General features: G+C 36.0%; 1 protein-coding gene across 1 annotated transcript in view; it reads left to right on the top strand.

The window, feature by feature from the left end:
• Window positions 1-209: 209 nt before the first annotated feature.
• The window catches only part of ADAM7 (ADAM metallopeptidase domain 7), a 67,219-nt gene continuing 47,881 nt past the window's right edge, over window positions 210-19,547 (top strand). The window contains exons 1-3 of the mRNA XM_045056716.1: window positions 210-512; window positions 1,227-1,330; window positions 5,819-5,895. Coding sequence (XP_044912651.1) covers window positions 461-512; window positions 1,227-1,330; window positions 5,819-5,895 — 233 coding nt within the window. The 5' untranslated portion in view covers window positions 210-460. The remainder of the gene's footprint in view (window positions 513-1,226; window positions 1,331-5,818; window positions 5,896-19,547) is intronic.

Genomic DNA, 19,547 nt, shown 5'->3' with positions numbered 1-19,547 from the left:
CTAGGGGAAAAAAGGTTTCAGTATTTCTAACTGGTTTTAACAAATCTTCCTTTACAATTCCTACACGTGGCATTCTTCCTATGCACCTTCATCAACCCAAGTTTATATAAACGTTCTTTAATGTTTTTTTCTAAGACCCACATGATTTCTTTTCACTTTAGGATTTTTAGTACCTCTAGAATTGTATTTATATCAGGCACGAAGCAGGGATCTCTGCCCAGTCCACCCCCATGACAGCACCTCAGTAGTCCTTTTAATTAGTACATGATGTCAACCCTCCGGGTTTTAGCCTCAGGCACCTCACAAATGATGCAACACGAGCAAGGAACACTTCCTTGTGCTGCATCAAAACTGCCTGTCCATCTGTTGGGCGCTTTGACCCCGCTGAGGAAGCAAGGGCAGGGAGCTGTGCGCATCTTTTCTCAAGCACCTGTGCCCCCTTCCACCAGCATCCTTCAGAATGTTCCCCGGGACTTTGCTTTTCATGATCATACTCATCTCTCAGATTAAAGGTATGTCTTAACCTTTTTATTAGGGTTTTCTTACTAGGCTATGAGGTAATGTCTCTTTAGTCACAAAATTGAAACTGTAAATGATAAAAACAGGAATTCCCATGGATGATTTCGCTGAGAACATAGCATAGGACTTGGGCCAGTTATGACAAATACTGAGATTCTCGGTCTTTCCTCCCTATCGCTCTTCAGGGAGGTTACCAGGGCTCACCTCACAGATGGCCACCGGTTGTGTAGACTATTATGTCCAGCACTGATTCAAGAGTACCTCAAACCTTTTTTAGCAAGAGAAAGACCTGTATGTATCTAAGAGGGTCAAGGTTTCAAATGCAAATGTTCCTGGGAGACAAAAATCGGTAATTTACACTAAAATCGGTAATTTACCATCTACCATCCATCCCAGGGCAGGCTGGGACAGGGGGCGGAATCCAGAGACAGGCGTGAGGAGACAGGCAACCGCAGCACAAGGTGGAGAGATGGAAAAAGCCAAAGGACCTCATGGTTTTTTGGTCTACTTTCCAATTTTTCTTGTATTTTCCCAATTTGGAAATGACAGTCTCAATTTCCTCACCTGTGAATGGGGATCGACTTCCTAGTGATGCTGTACATGACTGCTAACTGGGGGCAAGTGAACTCTGTGAGACTATTCGTTCTCCAGTCACTGTGGGTGAATGTTAATGCCGGATGTATTTTCCCCCCTATGTTTCCTTTTAGAAAAGGTAATCCTTGGAGTGGAGGGCCAAGAACTGGTGTATCCGAAAAGGCTTCCTCTGATGCAGAAGAGAGATGTTTGGCACATCCACGATTATGACATACAGGTACACGTTTGGATTGAATAAATAGGATTTATTGCATTCACAGGATATGTAGAAAGCCAGCTCATGCTCCAATCCGAACTGAACAAGAGAGGAGTCTCGATGTTTCTGCGGACTCACCTCCCCCCCCCCCCCCCCCGCCCAGGGCACAGCATGTGCTTGGTGGGGGCGAGGGTTGTGGAGGCAGCAAGCTTTTGATGGATTAGGACATAAGATGGAGTAAAATTTGGATTTTAGGGGGTGCCATTTCAAATCTTCCACTAACAGAGGATTTCCACTAACAGCTTTCCGGACTGATTTAAGGCAACTTCGTTTGTTCTGAGCTGGTGCCCGTGGAATGTAATCTCTGAGCATTTTGCTTTCTCAGAGTTGTAACATGCAGGTTTGTTTGCTTTACAGCAGCTTTCTGCAGCAAAGTTGGACAACTTTCACGGCAACACATTTGGCCTGTTGCTTAGAATAGTGTTTATTCAGGTGTTGAAACATAAGCATTTAAGATTTTATTTAAAAAAAAAAACCTAAATGTTTATGCAGACAATATGTAATACATATAATAGGAAACAAGCTTCAAAGTTAGGTAATTTTTCAACTCCCACTACTGTGAAAGGCATTCAATGACTGTCCTTAGATATTTATTACCAGGCAGTTGCATTGTGAGCCTTAGGTTTCTTACTTGGTCCGTGGAGAATACTGATTGTCACTTTGCTCCAACATTTTTTGAGTGGGTAAACTTTTCCCAGGGCAGCTTTTCTTCCCTCCAAGACTAGAAGAGCCAGCCCTCCATGCTCTCATTTGTTAGGTTTCTCAGTCATAAGCATGACACATTTCAGCATTCCAAAAGGTCCCACCTAAATGTCTTTCCCATGGCTTGAGATGATGAAAATGCAACTCTCCACCTGCAGCCATCGGGAGATAACGTCTGGCCATTTTTTCTCTAGTTATCTCCTTACAAATAGTGTATTCTCTTGATCTCCAATTCCTTTATCACCTTCTTAAACGTTTTATTAATATAACATTGCAGGTCGACAATAAAAAAAAAAAAAAAAAAGCAAAACTTTTATTGGTTGAAGTTTGGTACTCACCCAAGATGGCAAAGCCAATCTTTTACCACCATTGTGCAAATCAGGACTTATGTTAAAAGTCCCATATGGGGGCACTTGAGTGGCTCAGTCAGTTAGGTGTCCAACTCTTGATTGCTGTTTAGGTCATTATCTCACTGTTTGTAAGATCGAGCCCTAGATCTGTGTTGTCAGCACAGAGTCTGCTTGGGATTCTCTCTCTTTCTCTCCCTCTCTCTCTGTCCCTCCCCCTCTTGTCTCTCTCTCTCTCTCTCAGAATAAAAGCTTTAAAAGTCCCATTATGAGTATGCAAGATGAGCCTGGCCTGGGGCAGGAATTATACAAGATGAGTTTGAAGCATCTTATGCTACCAGAAAGTGAGGAAATTCGCAAACAACCCAAACCTGCATCGAGGGGAGTATGTCAAAAGAACATAGGAGCCAAAGGAAGGAGCTCCCAGTAGCGAAAGAAGGGACAATTTGAGCAACAAAATTAATAACATAGTTTTGGACCATAAAGAAAGATAAATTAATGCCCATGAACCCATATCCCCCCATAAATTGAGGGGGGATAGACGAATCTATTCATAAGAGTGAAAAAATTGACATAGGCACTACCCTTTCCAGGAGATGGACATAACTCCCCACCCTTTAAGCATGGACTGTGCATAGTGACTTCTCCATAGAGAAGAACATGGAAGGGGAGAAACACTGTTACCTTGAAGTGGAGAAGGGCTGACAAATGTCACCTCAGTGAGCCGATCAAGGTTAACATCATCAGTAATAACTCATGTTGATAGTAGGTACTTTTAGTATGATGCGATGAAAATGGCACCTTTTTCCCTCAAATCTCCACAGTCCCAATCCAGTAATAAGAAAAATTTCAGAAAAACCTAAATTGAGGGACAACCTATAAAATACTTGATTGTTACTCTTCAAAACTGTCAACGTTTTCAGAAAAATAAAGAATGTCTGAGAAACTGTCATAGAGGATCCTAAAGAAGCATGACTGAATGTAATGTGCTGCCCTGGATGGGATCCTAAGACAGGACTTTAAACAAAATTAAGGAAATTTGTATAAATGTATATATTAATTGATAATGGTAGTCTTGATTCATAAGTTGTGATAGGTACATAATAGTCATGTAAGATATTAGCAATATGGAAATCTGAGTTGTGGGGTCCATGGGGATTCTCTGTATTATCTTTCCAACTTTTCTCTAAGTCTAAAATGAAAACAAATTTGGGGCGCCTGGGTAGCTCAGTCAGCTAAGCGTCCGACCTCGGCTCAGGTCATGATCTCGCGGTCTGTGAGTTCGAGCCCCACGTCGGGCTCTGTGCTTCCAGCTCAGAGCCTGGCGCCTGCTTTGGATTCTGTGTTTCCTCCTCCCTCTGCCCCTCCCATGTTCATGCTCTGTCTCTCTCTGTCTCCCAATAATAAATAAACGTTAAGAAGAAAAAAATAAAAAAATAAATTAAATAAGATTAATAAAATTCTAAATTAAATATAAAATCACAAAATTCTGTTCATGTAGAAACAATAGTAATGACAAGAATAACGATAATGGCACATTTAACAATATTAACAATAGTGTCTGAATATTAGCTAATACACAATGTATACGGTTCCTCGTGTTTGTAAATGCAATTCCACCCTTCTTATTTGAATAAACACCCAGGTTCTTGCTGGCCCACTGTGAATTATGTGTTTATGATAAAGTCCTAATTTTACGTTAAACTTGCAGTCAAAAATGCCCTCATGCGCACCTCACATTGAACAAACACAAAACTCCCCTCTCCTTTCCTCAAAGCTGCCCCTTTTCAGAAGACCCTCATTTCAATAGCATGGTTTAAACAAACTAGAAGCCTGAGGGAATTCTTCACTCCTCACTTGTGCCTCCCCCATCAAAGAATCACTGAGCTGATTCCAGCATGTAAATAAATATCCTTTGAAATTATCGACGCTCCCCGCCTTATCATTGCTGCCACGCCCCTACCCAAGTGACCTATAATCCGGCAACAGTCTTTAAATGCTTTTCCTGCCTACGGTTGTGATTTTTGCTGATCCATTACCCATAATAAGTAAACCACCTAAAATACCATACCTACTTCTGCCTTTTTTTCTTCTCTTGGCTCTTAGGATAAGGTCCAAATCTTCTTAAGTGACTAACTAGTTGGTACCTGATTTGACGCCTTCCTACCTTGGCGTTTTTTGTATTTATTCAGTTTACGTTTGCTTTTCCCGCCATGTTGAACTCTTCTAGATTTCTCAAACATGTCAAGCTCTTTCTTACCTCAGAGCTTTTGCATGTGCTGTTCTCTGCCCCTGACTCCTCTTTCTACATCCCTCACACAGTCACTTCATTTCTCCTATTATGATGCTTAATAATACTCAGTTACATTTGATTGATTTTCTTCTTTGCCAAGCTATAGCTTCCATAAGGGCAGTGACCTCTATCTTGTGCACCATTGTATTTTCCATATGATCAGTATGCCCGAAATGACAGCTATTGAATACATGGGTGAACAATAAACTAAAGAAATGTGCTAGACATATGACCAGTAACTGTAAATCCTGAAATTATAAATAGTTCTTATGAATTATAAAGAAAGAAAATACCACAAAAGAAAATAGTTAAAGGATATAAATTAGGAAATCATATACGAGTATACAAATAACAACATAAACTAAATGAACAGAAGAAAAATGTCACTCCCAATGGTCATCGAAGAAAACAATTTGTCACCATAAGTTATCAATTCATTACTGTTAACATCTAAGGCAAAAAAACAAGAACCACTGTAAATTTCTAGTGAAATTCTAATTTTGTGCTTCCTTTCTTCAGGTTATTTTAGAGTATTTCTCTAAAAGCTTTGCATTTTTTCCACCTTGCCGATAAAGAAATTATGTCTAACTACAGTGAATACCTCAAATCAAATTTCTGATGGAAATTTGGATATATATATATATATCAATGGATATAGATTAAATAACTTCACATTGTGCTTTTCAGCCATAAAATACGTGCTATGAAAAACACTTATTGGGATAGGAAAATGGTGATGGTCATAATTTATTTTTATGTGAGACAGTAGACTATAAAACACTATACCCAAAATTGTTAAAAATACATAAACAAAAGCTCTATGAGCAGAGACTATAAATATTTTCCTTTCCTTTCATTTTATTTTATAACTAGAAAAAGTGCCCATCAAAAAATTTAACGAAAACATAACTTACAAGCAAAATCCTCCATATATTGGTTCTCGTTCACTCAGCCTAATCCGTATTGATCATTTTGTCTGGCCCTTAACTGCTGGGTTGCCAGGTAGATTGATAAAGTCTAATTTATCCCAGGATCCACCCCACTCCCCATCCCAACACACACCAAATGAGCACACGTTTAAGCCATGCGATGGATATTGTTTTGCAGGAAACTTATGAAGAAGAATTGTTGTATGAACTAAGGCTAACTAGAAAAACCTTAATACTTCACCTTTTAAAATCAAGGTAAGTTCTATTATAATTCACCACCTTATAGATGTATTAGTCTGTAGTATCTCAGCTTTTGTAAAAACTGCCAGCGAAGTGAATTCGTCAAGTCACTGTTACCTGTATATATTCTGAATTCCTAGTCTTCTAATATAAGCCCCTTGCATTTCGACATCTTAACAACAATTACAGACACTGCCCTTCAGTTCCCGAGTTACTCTTTATTTGGAAACTTGGAGTCCTTTGTGAATCAGTGGAACAAAGGAAATTTGAAAAACATGGCTTTTCAGAGTGGACTGCTAAGTTCTTTAAAATAGATATCAAACCAAGTTCTGTGGGAGAATAAACCAGAACTGGGAAGAATTTACTTCGACAGGTTATCTTGTGTTAGCTAAATAATTCTAATGGCCTTCATTTCTTCCTTAGCTTTCTTTACAACTTCTGTGTTGTTATGGTTAAATTTCCATCGTTTTTCTTTGGGCCATTCCTATACACAATAGCTCTGCCTCCCAGACCCAAACATTAAAATCATGAAGAAGTATTAAATGCTAAGTGGAAGGATAACTCTACTGAAGGATTGGAGGGCACCTGGGTGGCTCAGGTGATTGAGCATCAGACTCTTAATTTTGGCTCAGGTCATGATCCCAGGATTGTGGGATCAAGTCTCATGTCTGGCTCTGTGCTGAGTGTGGAGCCTGCTAGAGATTCTTTCTCATTTGTGGATCTTGAGAAACTTAACAGAAGACCATGGGGGAGAGGAGGGGAAAAAAAAGTTACAGAGAGGGAGGGAGGCAAACCATAAGAGACTCTCAAGAACTGAGAACAAACTAAGGGTTGATGGGGGTGGGGGAGAAGGACAAGTGGGTGATGGGCATGGAGGAGGGCACTTGTTGGGATGAGTACTGGGTGTTTTATGGAAACCAATCTGACAATGAATTATATTCAAATTTTTTTTTAATTTTTTTTTCAACGTTTATTTATTTTTGGGACAGAGAGAGACAGAGCGTGAACGAGGGAGGGGCAGAGAGAGAGGGAGACACAGAATCAGAAACAGGCTCCAGGCTCTGAGCCAACAGCCCAGAGCCCGACACGGGGCTCGAACTCACGGACCGCGAGATCGTGACCTGGCTGAAGTCGGACGCTTAACCGACTGCGCCACCCAGGCGCCCCTCAAATTTTTTAAAAATAAAAACAACAACAAAGAGATTCTGTTTTTCTCTCCCTCTGCCACTCTCCTAATTGCATGTGCGCACGCGCTCTCTCTCTCTCTCAAAAAAAAAAAAAAAAAAAAAGAATTGAGACTCTAGCCTATTAGCTAAAAAGAACAGCAAACAAAAAATATAAAACAAAGAAACAAACAAAAAACCTTTTTTCTACTCCAGAGTTGCCCACTGGACAGATGCACCGAAATAGAATTAATCTAAGAACATAATTCTATTGATAATTTATTTAGACGCTGCATACATTCTCAGGATGGAAGAAGGCTAGCATTTATTGAGCAATATCTATATGCCTTCTCTCAAAGTGCTTTCTTAATTCCCACAATATCCATACAAGCAAATATATGATTTTACTTTTATTTTACTGAGGAAGAATCATAGGTTCACTGAAGCAAAAACCTGTCAGGGTCACAGTGCAGATAATGGTGCTGATTCTCCAACTCAGATATATCTGTTTTCGAAATTACTCCATGCTGCCTATGCCTCAAGTAGCCAAATCTCATTATATATTAGCTATTGTGTAATTCTGTTAATCCGCCTGGAGTGGCATATTATAGACTTGTGGAGGTATAAAGTAGTTTAATCTAATATTGATACTTCTGATCGACATTACTGTAGTCCCCTCCAAGAAGGAAGTGAATTTAGTACATACCATGGAGCCTTTCAAATCTGTGAATACTAGTTATTCAGATGTTTTCATATCTTACGGTAACAAACAGAAACTTGATCTTATTAATTTAGATTTTTGTCTTGGGTTTTGCTTTTTGTAGCCACTTTTTCCCATATTTCCCCTGTGAGTTTCATCTGACTTGGTTTTAACCACACCGAATACTTATTTTATAAGCTGATATTGAGAAATAGAGGTAAATCTTCATAGACCAACCATGTCTGATCAGATTTTTATTCATCCAGTGGAAACACCGATTGGGCCAACTTAGTTTTCACTACAGTAAATCCAATAATAGGTGAAAAGTTACATGTGTATGTATATATGAGGCAAAAGAAACATTAATTTAGAATATGTTATACAATCAAGCACTTTACCAAAAGTTATATTTATGTGTTTTGAAAATAACCACAAATATGATTGTATTTTATTTACCTGTTGTATGTCTTTCATTTTTAACCAACAGTTTGTTATAAAAAAATTTTCACACAGAGAGCAAAGTTGAAGTTATTTTATTTTATTTTATTTTTAGTTGAAATAATTTTAGAGTGAACATTCATATACCCATGAATACACATATACCCATAATCCCAAGAAGATATACATATAACATATACCCATTAACATTTTAATATGCTTGTTTTATATCTTATTTTCCTGTCTATCCATTCTTCAATCCATCCATCCATCTATTCATCCACCTATCCATCCATCCATCCATCCATCCATCCATCTATCCATCCATCCATCATCTTATTTTTATACATTTTAGACATTAACATAACTTCCCACTACATACTTCAACAAGCAGCAGATCATTAGAATTTAATATTTGTTTACAGTTTTCTTCTTCTCATTTAAAATTTGTATACAAAGAAATGCACACACCTTAAGTGTATATTCATTGAATTTTGGCAAATGAGCATACCTGTGTTACCCAAATTTTTACAAAAATGAACTACAGAAGAAGTGTCACTCAGAAAATTTACTTCTGTTTTTTCCTAATCGATTCCCTTCAAGACCTGCTCATAGAGGTTCATCAACTGCAAATTATTTTTGTCCATTCTGGAAGTTCTTATAAATAGGTTTACACCGCATGTACTCTTTTGCATACGGCTTCTTTAATTCAGCACTGCATTAATGAGACTCGTTCATGTAGTTCCACGTATCAGAAGTTTGAGTCTTTTACTTTCTGAGTACTATTCCATCGTATAAATATACTACAGTTTATTTATTTAGTCTCCCATGGTTGGACAGCCTAAGCTCTTTCCAGGATTTGGCCATCACAAGTAAAGCTTAAATGGGCATTCTTGTATAGCCTTTATATGATACATGCTTTCATTTCTCCTTGGTCAAAGCCAAGGAGTGAAATTTCTGGGTCATAGAGTGTTACTTGAAAAAAAAAAAATTGGGGCTGCCTGGGTGGCTCAGTCAGTTAAGCGTCCGACTTCGGTTCAGGTTATGATCTTGAGGTTTGTGAGTTCAAGCCCCACATCAGTCTCTCTGCTGTCGGCACAGAGTCTGGAGCCTGCCTTGGATTCTGTGTCTCCCTCTCTTTCTGCCCCTCCCCTGCTTGCACTCTGTCTCTCTCTGTCTTCTCTCTCTCTGTCTTTCTCAAAAATAAACATAACAATTTTTAAAAAAGAATAAAAATAAATAAATGAATAAATAAGTAAATAAAAGGCTTCCAATCAGTTTCCAAAGTGGTTGTACAATTTTGTATATTACAACGTATGAGAATTCTAGTTGCTCCCTGTCGTCTTCATCATTATAATTTTTTTTTTTTTATTTATTTGTGTTGAGAGAGAGAGAGAAGGACGAGGGACAGAGAGAGTAAGAGTGGCAGAGAATCCCAAGCAGGCCCTGCACTGAGAGCACAGAGCCGGATGCAGGGCTCAATCTCACGAAATGTGAGATCATGACCTGAGCAGAAATCAAAAGTTGGAGGCTTATCTGACTGAGCCACCCAGGGGCTCCCCTTTATAATTTTAGTTACACTAGTGAGTTTGTGGTAATATTTCATTTTCAATAAACTTGCAGCCCCTGTTGAAAACTTTTTTTATTATCTTTCATATCTTGAAGATCAGCTCTTTGTCAAATATATCTGTTAATGGCGTTTTCCATTCTGTGATTTTTTTATTCATTTTCTTAATTGTGTCTCCTAAAAAGTAAAAATTTATCGTTTGAAAACGATTTTAATTTATCACATGTTTCATTTATGGTAATTGCTTTATGTGAACTGTCTTCTAACGTCTTCATTGTTTTGGTTTTTAGATTTGATCTGCTATTGTCGTGAATGTGTGCGTGTGTGGGCAATTTGTGGGAAGGTCAAGGTTCTTATCTTTCCGTATGCTTAGCTAGTTATTCCAGCCCATTTTGTTACATTGCCTTTCTTTGCATTGGATTGCTTTCATACTTCAAACAAAATCCAATGATTATTTCTGGGATCTCTCTAGTCTATCCTGTTCATTTACTTTTCAATCCTGAATCCGCGACCACATTGTCTTGTTTACTGCAGCTTTAAGTAAATCAAAAGCCAGTTTGGGTAACCTCTCCAACTTTGTTCTACTCTTTTAGAAATTAAAAACTCTAGATCCTTTCCATTTTTCTAAAATGTAGAATCCATTTGGTAATTTAATTTTATTTATTTTTAATTTTTTTAATGTTTCTTTATTTTTGAGACCAAGAGAGACAGAGCATGAGCAGGGGAGGAGCAGAGAGAGAGGGAGACACAGAATCCGAAGCAAACCATAAGTTCATGACCAAAGCCAAAGTCGGACGCTTAACCGACTGAGCCACCCAGGCGCCCCATTTGTTAATTTTATATTTTAAAAGCCCTGGAGTTTTGTTTGGAGTTTTATTGAATGTGCATATCAATTTGGAGAGAATTGATATCAATAACATTAAAACTCTTCATGTCGTGTCTCTATATTTACTTAGGTCTTTAATTGCTATCAACAGTGTTTTGTAGTTTATGGTGTAGAGCTCTCACATGTCTTTTGTTGTTAAATTTATTTCTACATGTGTAATGTTTGTGGCGTTCTTGTAAGCAGAACTGCTTCTCATTATTTTATTTTTCTATTAGGGTTTCATCTATGAATCTATTGATTGTTCTGTAGGTTGCTTAAGGATATTCAACAGCAAATATCGACCGTTTTACTACTTTCTTCCTAGTCATTATTCCTTCTATTTCTATATCTTATTCCAGTGATTAAGAACTCCAGTACAATTTGAGTAGAAGTAATGAGAGTTGGCAACCATTCATTATTTTTTATTTTAAGGGGAAAGTATTCAATATTAAAGGATTAATATGATATTGCTAGGAGAATTGTCATTGGTTTACCTTACTAGATTAAGATAGTTGCCTGAGAAATTTGCTGCAAGTGTTCTGTCTTCAACTATTGAAATGTCCATATGTCAATTTCAGTAATTGATTTGTGAATACCAAACCATCTTTGCACTCTTGGAAGAAAACTCTTTGCTGTATTCAGTTACTATTATTTTGTTAAGGGTTTTAAAACCAAGTTAGTGATTAATATTATTCTGTATTTTTCATTTTTTGTAATGTCATAGTCAGATATTTATATTAGGATTATGGTGATCTCATAACATGAATTAGAAAGTATTCTCTTTTTCTATATTTATAAAGGACATTTTTGGAATGTTTGTTAGAATTCTTAAATGAAACTTTCTGTGCCTTGAGGATTTTTTTGTGTATGTGTGGGAATGAGATTTTATGATTACAAATTCAATCTTATTAATAAAGGCTTATTCAGATTTTCCTTCATATTGAGTCAGTTTTAAGTTGTAATTTACAAGGAAAATGTATATTTCATCTAAGTTGTCAAATTTTTGGCGTAAGGTGTTTCATAATATTCTTATTATTCTTTTTTTCCCTCATTCTATTCTTTCGTTCTACTCATTCTATTCTATTCTTTTAATGTCTGTAATATCTTTAGAGATAATCTCTTTATAATATCTAATATTGGTTATTTGAGTTCTCTTTTTTCCTTGACTAATATAAAGGAGTTTATCAATTTGATGTTTTCAAATAACTAGAATTTTATTTTACTAATGTTACTGTTTATTTCACTGATTCGTTTTATTACCTTTATTATTTTATTTGTCCCACTTATTTAATGGTTACTTTTCTCTTTTTACAGAAACATTTCATGTGTTCTGTCATAAGTATTTAAAGTATTTAAAGCTATGACATTTCTTCTAAACACAAATTTAGATGCATCTCAAAAATCTTGATATGTTGGATTTTTATTATCATTTATTCCAAAATATATTGTAATTTCTTTTGAGATTTTTTCTTTGGCTCATGTATTACTTAAGAGTGGCTATTTAACTCCAGCATTTGGAGTTAAAAAATTTTTTTAATGTTTATTTTTGAGAGAAAGAGAGACAGAGCATGAGCTGGGGAGGGGCAGAGAGAGAAGGAGACACAGAATCTGAAGCAGGCTCCAGGCTCTGAGCTGTCAGCACAGAGCCTGATATGGGGCTCGAACTCACAGACCATGAGATCATGACCTGAGCCAAAGTCAGACACAACTACTGAGCCATCCAGACGCCCCCCAATATTTGGTGTTTTTTAAAAAATATATCGTTGTGTCAAATTTTTCTATTTTAATTGTATTTTTGATGAAGAATATAGTTTGTATAACATCATATTTTTAAAAAATGTATTACAATTTTTTATAGCCAAGCATGTTTCTAACTCATTAAACATACATGTGCACTTGAAAAGAATATGTATTTTACAGTGTTGGGTGAAGCATTCTATAAACAGCAATTAGAAAAAGTGGTGGATTATTTAGAATTATTTTTATTTAATTTATGTGTCTATTTTCTCTGTCCATTGCTGAGAGAGTTGTGTCAAAATATTTAACTATGGTTTTTGAAATTGTTTTTCTTCTTTCCATTTTTCTCTCTTTTCCATTCCTTTAATATTTGTTTCATGTATTATGAAGCTTAGCTATTAAGTTCAGACATATTTATAATTTTTTTACTGTGAATTGATTCTACTTTTCCTCCAGTTCCCAGTGACTTTTTTTTTTTTAATTTGAATTTCAGTGTAGTTAATATACAGTGTTATATTACTTTCAGGTGTAGGCATAGTCACTCATCAATCCATATATTACTCTGGGCTTATCAAAATAAGTGTATCTTAATCCCCTTCACTTATTTCATCCATTTCCCCCCTCCCACTTCCCTCTGATAATAATCTGTTCTCTATGGTTAAGAGTCTGTTTCTTTGTTTGTCTCTTTTAATTTACTTATTTGTTTTATTTCTTAAGTTCCGCATATGAGTGAGATCATATGATATTTGTCTTTCTCTGACTGTTTATTTCAGTTAGCCTTATACTCTCTAGATCCAGCCCCGTTCTTTGAAAATGGCAAGATTTCATTTGTTTTCATGACTGAATAATATTCCATTGTATGTATAGATATCACCTATCTGTTCATCTATCAGTGGACACTTGGGCTGCTTCCATAATTTGACTATTGTAAATAATGCTGCAGTAAACATAGAGATGCATATATCCTTTAAAATTAGTGTTTTTGTATTCTTTAAGTAAATACCTAGTAGCACCATTACTGGATCATAGAGTCATTCTGTTTTTAATTTTTTGAACACCCTCCATACTGTTTTCCACAGTGGCTGCACCAGTTTGCATTCCCACCACCAGTGCAAAAGCATTCCTATTTCTCCACATCCTTGTGCTTTTAGCCATTCTGATAGGTGTGATGTGATATCTCATTATGTTTTGATTTGTATTTCCCTGATGATGAGTGATGTTGAGCATTTTTTCATGTGCCTGCTGGACATCTGGATGTCTTCTTTGGAGAAATGTCTATTCGTGTCTTCTCCTCATTTTTTAAATTGGATTATTCATTTTGTTGATGTTGAGTTATTTAAGTTCTTTATACATTTCGGATACTAATCCTATATTAGCTATGTCATTTGCAAATATCTTCTTCCATTCAGTAAGTTGTCTTTTAGGTTTGTTGATTGTTTCCTTTGCTGTACAGAAGCTTTTAATTTTGATGTAGTCCCAGTAGTTTATTTTTTTGCTTTTGTTTCTCTTGCCCCTGGAGACTTACCCAGAAAAATGTTGCTATGGCCAATTTCAGAGAAGTTACTGCCTGTGTTCTCTTCTAAGATTTCTATGGTTTCAGGACTCACATTTATATCTTTAATCCATTTTGAGCTTATTTTTGGGGGATGGTGTAAGAAAGTGGTCCAGTTTCATTCTTTTGTTTGTAGCTGTCCAGTTTTGCAGCACCATTAAAATTGTTTTTAACATTTTATTCATTTTTGAGAGACAGAGAGTGACAGAGTGCAAATACGAGTGGGGCAGAGACAGGGAGAAACAGAATCCAAAGCAGGCTCCAAACTCTGAGCTGTCAGCACAGAGCCCGAAGGGGGGCTTGAACTCACAAACTGTGAGATCATAACCTGAGCCGAAGTTAGATGCTTAATTCTCTGGGTCACCCAGGCACCCCTATAGCACCATTTATTGAAGAGACTTTTCCCCATTGCACATTGTTGCCTCCTTTGTTGATTAATTCACCATATAATTGTGGGTTTATTTCTGGGCTTTAGTCTGTTCCATTGATCTGTGTGTATTTTTTTATGCCAGTACCATACTGTTTTGATTTCTACAGCTTTATAGTATAACTTAAAGTCTGGATTTATGACACCTCCAGCTATGTTGGCGAATTGATTCTTTTATCATTATGTCATTATACAAGATTTGTCTTGTCAGGAAGTGTATTTTACCTGATATCAACATAATATCCTAGCCTTCATATATTTACTCTTTGTGTAATGTATTATTTTTCATCCATTCCCTTCAACATATCTGTCTTTCTATTTAAAATGTGTCTCTTGTAATTTGGCAAGTAGTTGGGTCCTGTTTTTTAACAAATTCTGACAATCTGATTTCTAATTATAATGTTTGATCCATTAACATTTAATGTTTTGAATGATATGTTGTATTTAATTTTTGATATCTGAGTTTTTATTGTTGTTGTTTGTTTGTTTCTCTGGTCTTCTTTTTTGGATCTTTGGATTATTTGATTTTTTTATTACCCTCCTTACTGGCTTTTTATTTATCTATTGGGTTTTTAGAAATATCTCTCTGCTTTAGGTTTAAACTTTTATTTCAGATATTACAATATTTATTTAAAATTAATATTGTATCATTTAATATAAAATGTAAAAGCTTCACAATCATATAAGTCTATTCCATGATTTTTTTACGTTAATTTGGATATGTATACATCTGTAAACATTATGAACTCCATGATGCATGGCTATAATTTTGGCTTAAAGTGGTCATGTGTACCTGAAAGAAATTCAATGAAAAAACAATTTTATTTCCTGAATTATTTACCATTTCCTATCTTTCTATTCTTAGAAATTCAATTTTCCATCTTCTGCCAATCCCTTGAGCCCGAAGGACTTCTTTTACTGATTTTTGTAGTACAGAGTCTGCTGGCAGAATTTTACCTTTGAATTATCAGACAAAATTTCAAAGCATCCATCATAAAAATACTTCAGTGAACAGGGACACTTGGGTGGCTCAGTCAGTTAAGCATCCAACTCTTGATTTTAGCTCGGGTCATGATCTCACAGTTTGTAAGACTGAGCTCCATGTCTGGCACTGCTGTGACACCGTGGAGGTTGCTTGGGATTCTCTCTCTCTCCCTCTCGCTCTGCCCCTCCCCTGCTTGCTCTTTCTCTCTCTCTTAAAAATAAATAAACTATGGGAGTGCATAGGGGCACTCGTACCCTGCTGTTTACGGCAGCACTCTCAACAATAGCCAGACTATGGAAAGAGCCTAAATGTCCATCAACTGATGAATGGATAAAGAAGCTGTGGTTTATGTATACAATGGATTCCTCCTTGGCAATGAGAAAGAATGAAATCTGGCCATTTGTAGCAACATGGATGGAACTTGAGGGTATTATGCTAAGTGAAATAAATCAGGCAGAGAAAGACAGATACCGTATGTTTTCACTCGTATGTGGATCCTGAGAAACTTAACAGAAGACCATGGGGGAGGGGAAGGAGGGAAAAAAATTACAGTGAGGGAGGGATGCAAACCATAAGAGACTCTTAAGGACTGAGACAAACTAAGGGTAGATGGGGGGTGGGAGAGAGGGGAAAGCGGGTGCTGGGCATGGAGGAGGGCACCTGTTGGGATGAGCACTGGGTGTTGTATGGAAACCAATTTGACAATAAACTATATTTAATATAAAAAAGGAAATAGACATTAAAAATAATGCTTCAGTGAACAATTATAAACATGCTTGAAACAAATGAAACAAAATAGAATGTCTCAGGGGATGAATAGAAAACCTCAGAAAAAAATAGAAGATATAAATAAGAATCTAAAGGAAATTTTAGAACTGAAAAGTAAAATACATGGAAAAAATAAAACTTTCAATGCATGGGCTCAATATCAGAATGGAGAGGGCAGGGATGCTTAGGTGGCTCAGTTGTTAAGCATCTGACTCTTGATTTCAGCCCAGGCCATGAACACGATTGTGAAATTGAGCCCTGCATTGGGCTCTGTGCTCAGCCTGGAGGCTGTTTGGGATTCTCTCTCTCCCTCTCTGTCTGCCCTTCCCCTACTTGTGCACATGCTCTCTCACTCTCTTTTTCAAAATAAACATTAAAAACAAAAAAGAACACAGACGGCAGGAGAAAATAATCAGTGAATATGGAATAATAGAAATTACACAATCTAAATAACAAAGAAAATTTTCTGAAAAAAAAAAGCCACTGTCAGGAATATGTGGTAATAAAATAAAAGATGAAAAACTGAGGTCATCAGAGACCCCAAAGGAGAGGAGAAAGAGTATGGAACTGAAAAAATATCAAATGAATATCTTGATACTGAAAATACCCACATTTGGCAAAGGAGACAATAAAAACCTACAGGTTCAAGAAGCTGAACAAATTCAAAACAGGATAAACTCAGACAATCTCCAATATATAAATCTCAGACAATTCCAAGACATACCGTGGTTCATTTTATATATACATACATACACATGTATGAAATGTATTATCTAGAGTAACCACTAAAAAACCTATACAGGGAGGTACGCTGAAAAACGCTATAGATAAATCAAAATGGAATTTGAAAGTATATTTAAGCAATCCATAAGAAGGCAGGAAAAGGAAACTAAAACATGAGAAAAGAAGAAACAGGAACAAAAGATAAAATAGCAGACTTAAGTCTTAATATATTAATAATTACTTCAAATTGTATAAATACTGAAAATGGCAGATGAAAAATATCACTAAACTTTACGGTGTTTATACAATGTCTTCCAGAAAACACAGAGAATACTTCCCTTCTCATTTTATGAAGCCAACATTACTTTGATACCTAAACCAGACAAAGACAGTATAAACAAAATTAAATAGAATTCAACAATGCACAACAAGAGTAATACACCATAACCAATGGGATCTTTTCCAGGAATACAATACTGGACCAATATTCTAAAATTAATCAACATAATTTAGCATATTAACAATGGAAAGAAGAAAAAATCACATGATATTATTAATTGGCACAGAAAAAAGCTTTTGCTAAAATACAACAATCATTTATGATTAAACATTTCAGAAAATTAGCAATATAACAGGATGTCCTTGACTTGATAGCGAGTATTTCCAAAACCCTACAGCAATAGGATTATTGGTGAAAGACTGAATGTTTTCCTCCTAAAATCTAGAACCAGGCAAATACGTACACTCTCACTACTGCTAGTCAACATATTCCCAGGACATCTAGTCAGTTCAACTCAGAAACAAAAGGAAATAAAAGGCATATAGATTGGAAAGGTAGAAGGAAAAAAAAAAGTCCTTACTTGCAGGTGACATACAGTGGTTGGCATAGAAAATTCTACAAAATCTAACAAACAGGCTAACCAAACATCAAACAAAAAATATCTTCTGGGCGTAATAAGTGCATTCAGCAAAGTCACAGAATATTGCATCATAAAAATATCAATTGTATTTAAACACTCGCAATGAACATGAGGAAACGGAAGTTTAAACTGTAACACCATTTGCAGCTGTTCAAAAAGAAATAAAACTGTTACAAATCAGAGAACTGAATACAAAGCTTGTTCACTGAAAACTACAAGATTCTGATGAAAATCATCAAAAAGATGTAAATAGGTGGGGTCTTATTTTGTATTACTATATTGGAAGACCACATGGGAAAGATGTTAATTTCTCCAGTGGATATATAGGGTTATCACAATTCCCATTGAAATTGCTGTAAGACTTTTTATAAATATAGACAAGATTATTCCAAAACTTATAGGGGAAGACAAAGGAACTAGAGTAGCTAAAAGAAATCTGAAAAAAGAAAAAAAAAAACAAAACAGGAGTAATCACTTTGAGAGCTATTATATAGAGAGTCAGACTGTCAGGACAATAGACACAATCAAATAGAAATCTCAGAAATAGTTCCACCCTAGTAAAGCCAACTCTTTTTTGACAAAGTTTGTAAAGCAAATCAATGGAGGAGGTAGAATCTCTTCAGCAAAAGGTGCTGAAACTATCCAGCAAAAAAATACAAAAACAAAAGAAACTCAAACCTAAATCTCAATGCTTTTACCAAATTCATGTCAAAATTAACTCAAAATAGATCATGGGTGTCAGTGTAGAATGCAAAACTATAATACATTTAGATAAAACAGCAAATATCTTAGGATCTTGGGCTAAGGCAAAGAATTCTTCCACTTGACATCAGTTCATTTGACATGACTAATAAAATAAAATACAAAGTTGATAAATTGGACTTCATTGAAATTGAAAATGCTTAACTCTACCAAAGTCTCATTATGAGGATGAAAAGACAAGCTGCAAATTGGGAGGAGACATTGGCAAACCGACAGAGGACTAGCGTCTGGAAAAATAAAGAGTTCTGAGAACTCAACAATAATAACGCAAGCAATTCAATCAGAAAATACGCGAAAGGTAGGAAGAGACATCTCACCAAAGACAATATACGGGTGACAAACAAGCACTTGAGAGATGTGTGGCATCATCAATCATTCAAGAAATGCAAATGAAACTATAATGAAATATCATTTCATTCGATTAGAATGGCTAAACCTAAAACAATAATCACGTCGCCAGAAAGCTGGCAAAGGATATAAGGAATACTGGATCATTAATACATTGCCGACGGGAATATTAAACAATATAACACTCTGGAAAACAATTTGGCAATTTAAAAAAAAGAGCAAACATGCAACCTCCCTCAGGGGAAGCAATTGTACTCCTGGGATCAGTGAGAGAGATGAGAGGTCATTTTCTGGTGGAATAGTTCTGTATCTTGATTGCAGTGGTGCAAATTACACCTATGATAAAACGCCACATGAACACAAACATGCAATAGACTAATGTGTATTTCTGGTTTTGTTGTTGTACTATAATTATGTGAGATGTAACTACTGGGGAGATTGAGGGAGGTGTGCATAGACATCAGATTCTGCTACGCTATCTCTGTAACTACCTATGAGTCTATAATTATTTCAAAATAAAATTTAAAAAAATGAGATACTAGTACTTTGTATTCATACATCGGAAAAATGTGGGATCCTCTGCTTTCTAAGAAAATAAAATTTTTGAATATAGTTTTGGGGAAAGAAAAGCAATGCCCACGATGATCCAGCCCATTAAAATGTACATTCTGGTTGCACGCTGAACATATAATCCTACCTTTTGGGAGTTACT

This window comes from Felis catus, chromosome B1 (genome assembly GCF_018350175.1).
Source record: "Felis catus isolate Fca126 chromosome B1, F.catus_Fca126_mat1.0, whole genome shotgun sequence".
Taxonomy (NCBI): Eukaryota; Metazoa; Chordata; class Mammalia; order Carnivora; family Felidae; genus Felis; species Felis catus.
The sequence above is the reverse complement of the archived record's forward strand: the minus strand, read 5'-3'. Positions and strand labels throughout refer to the sequence as shown.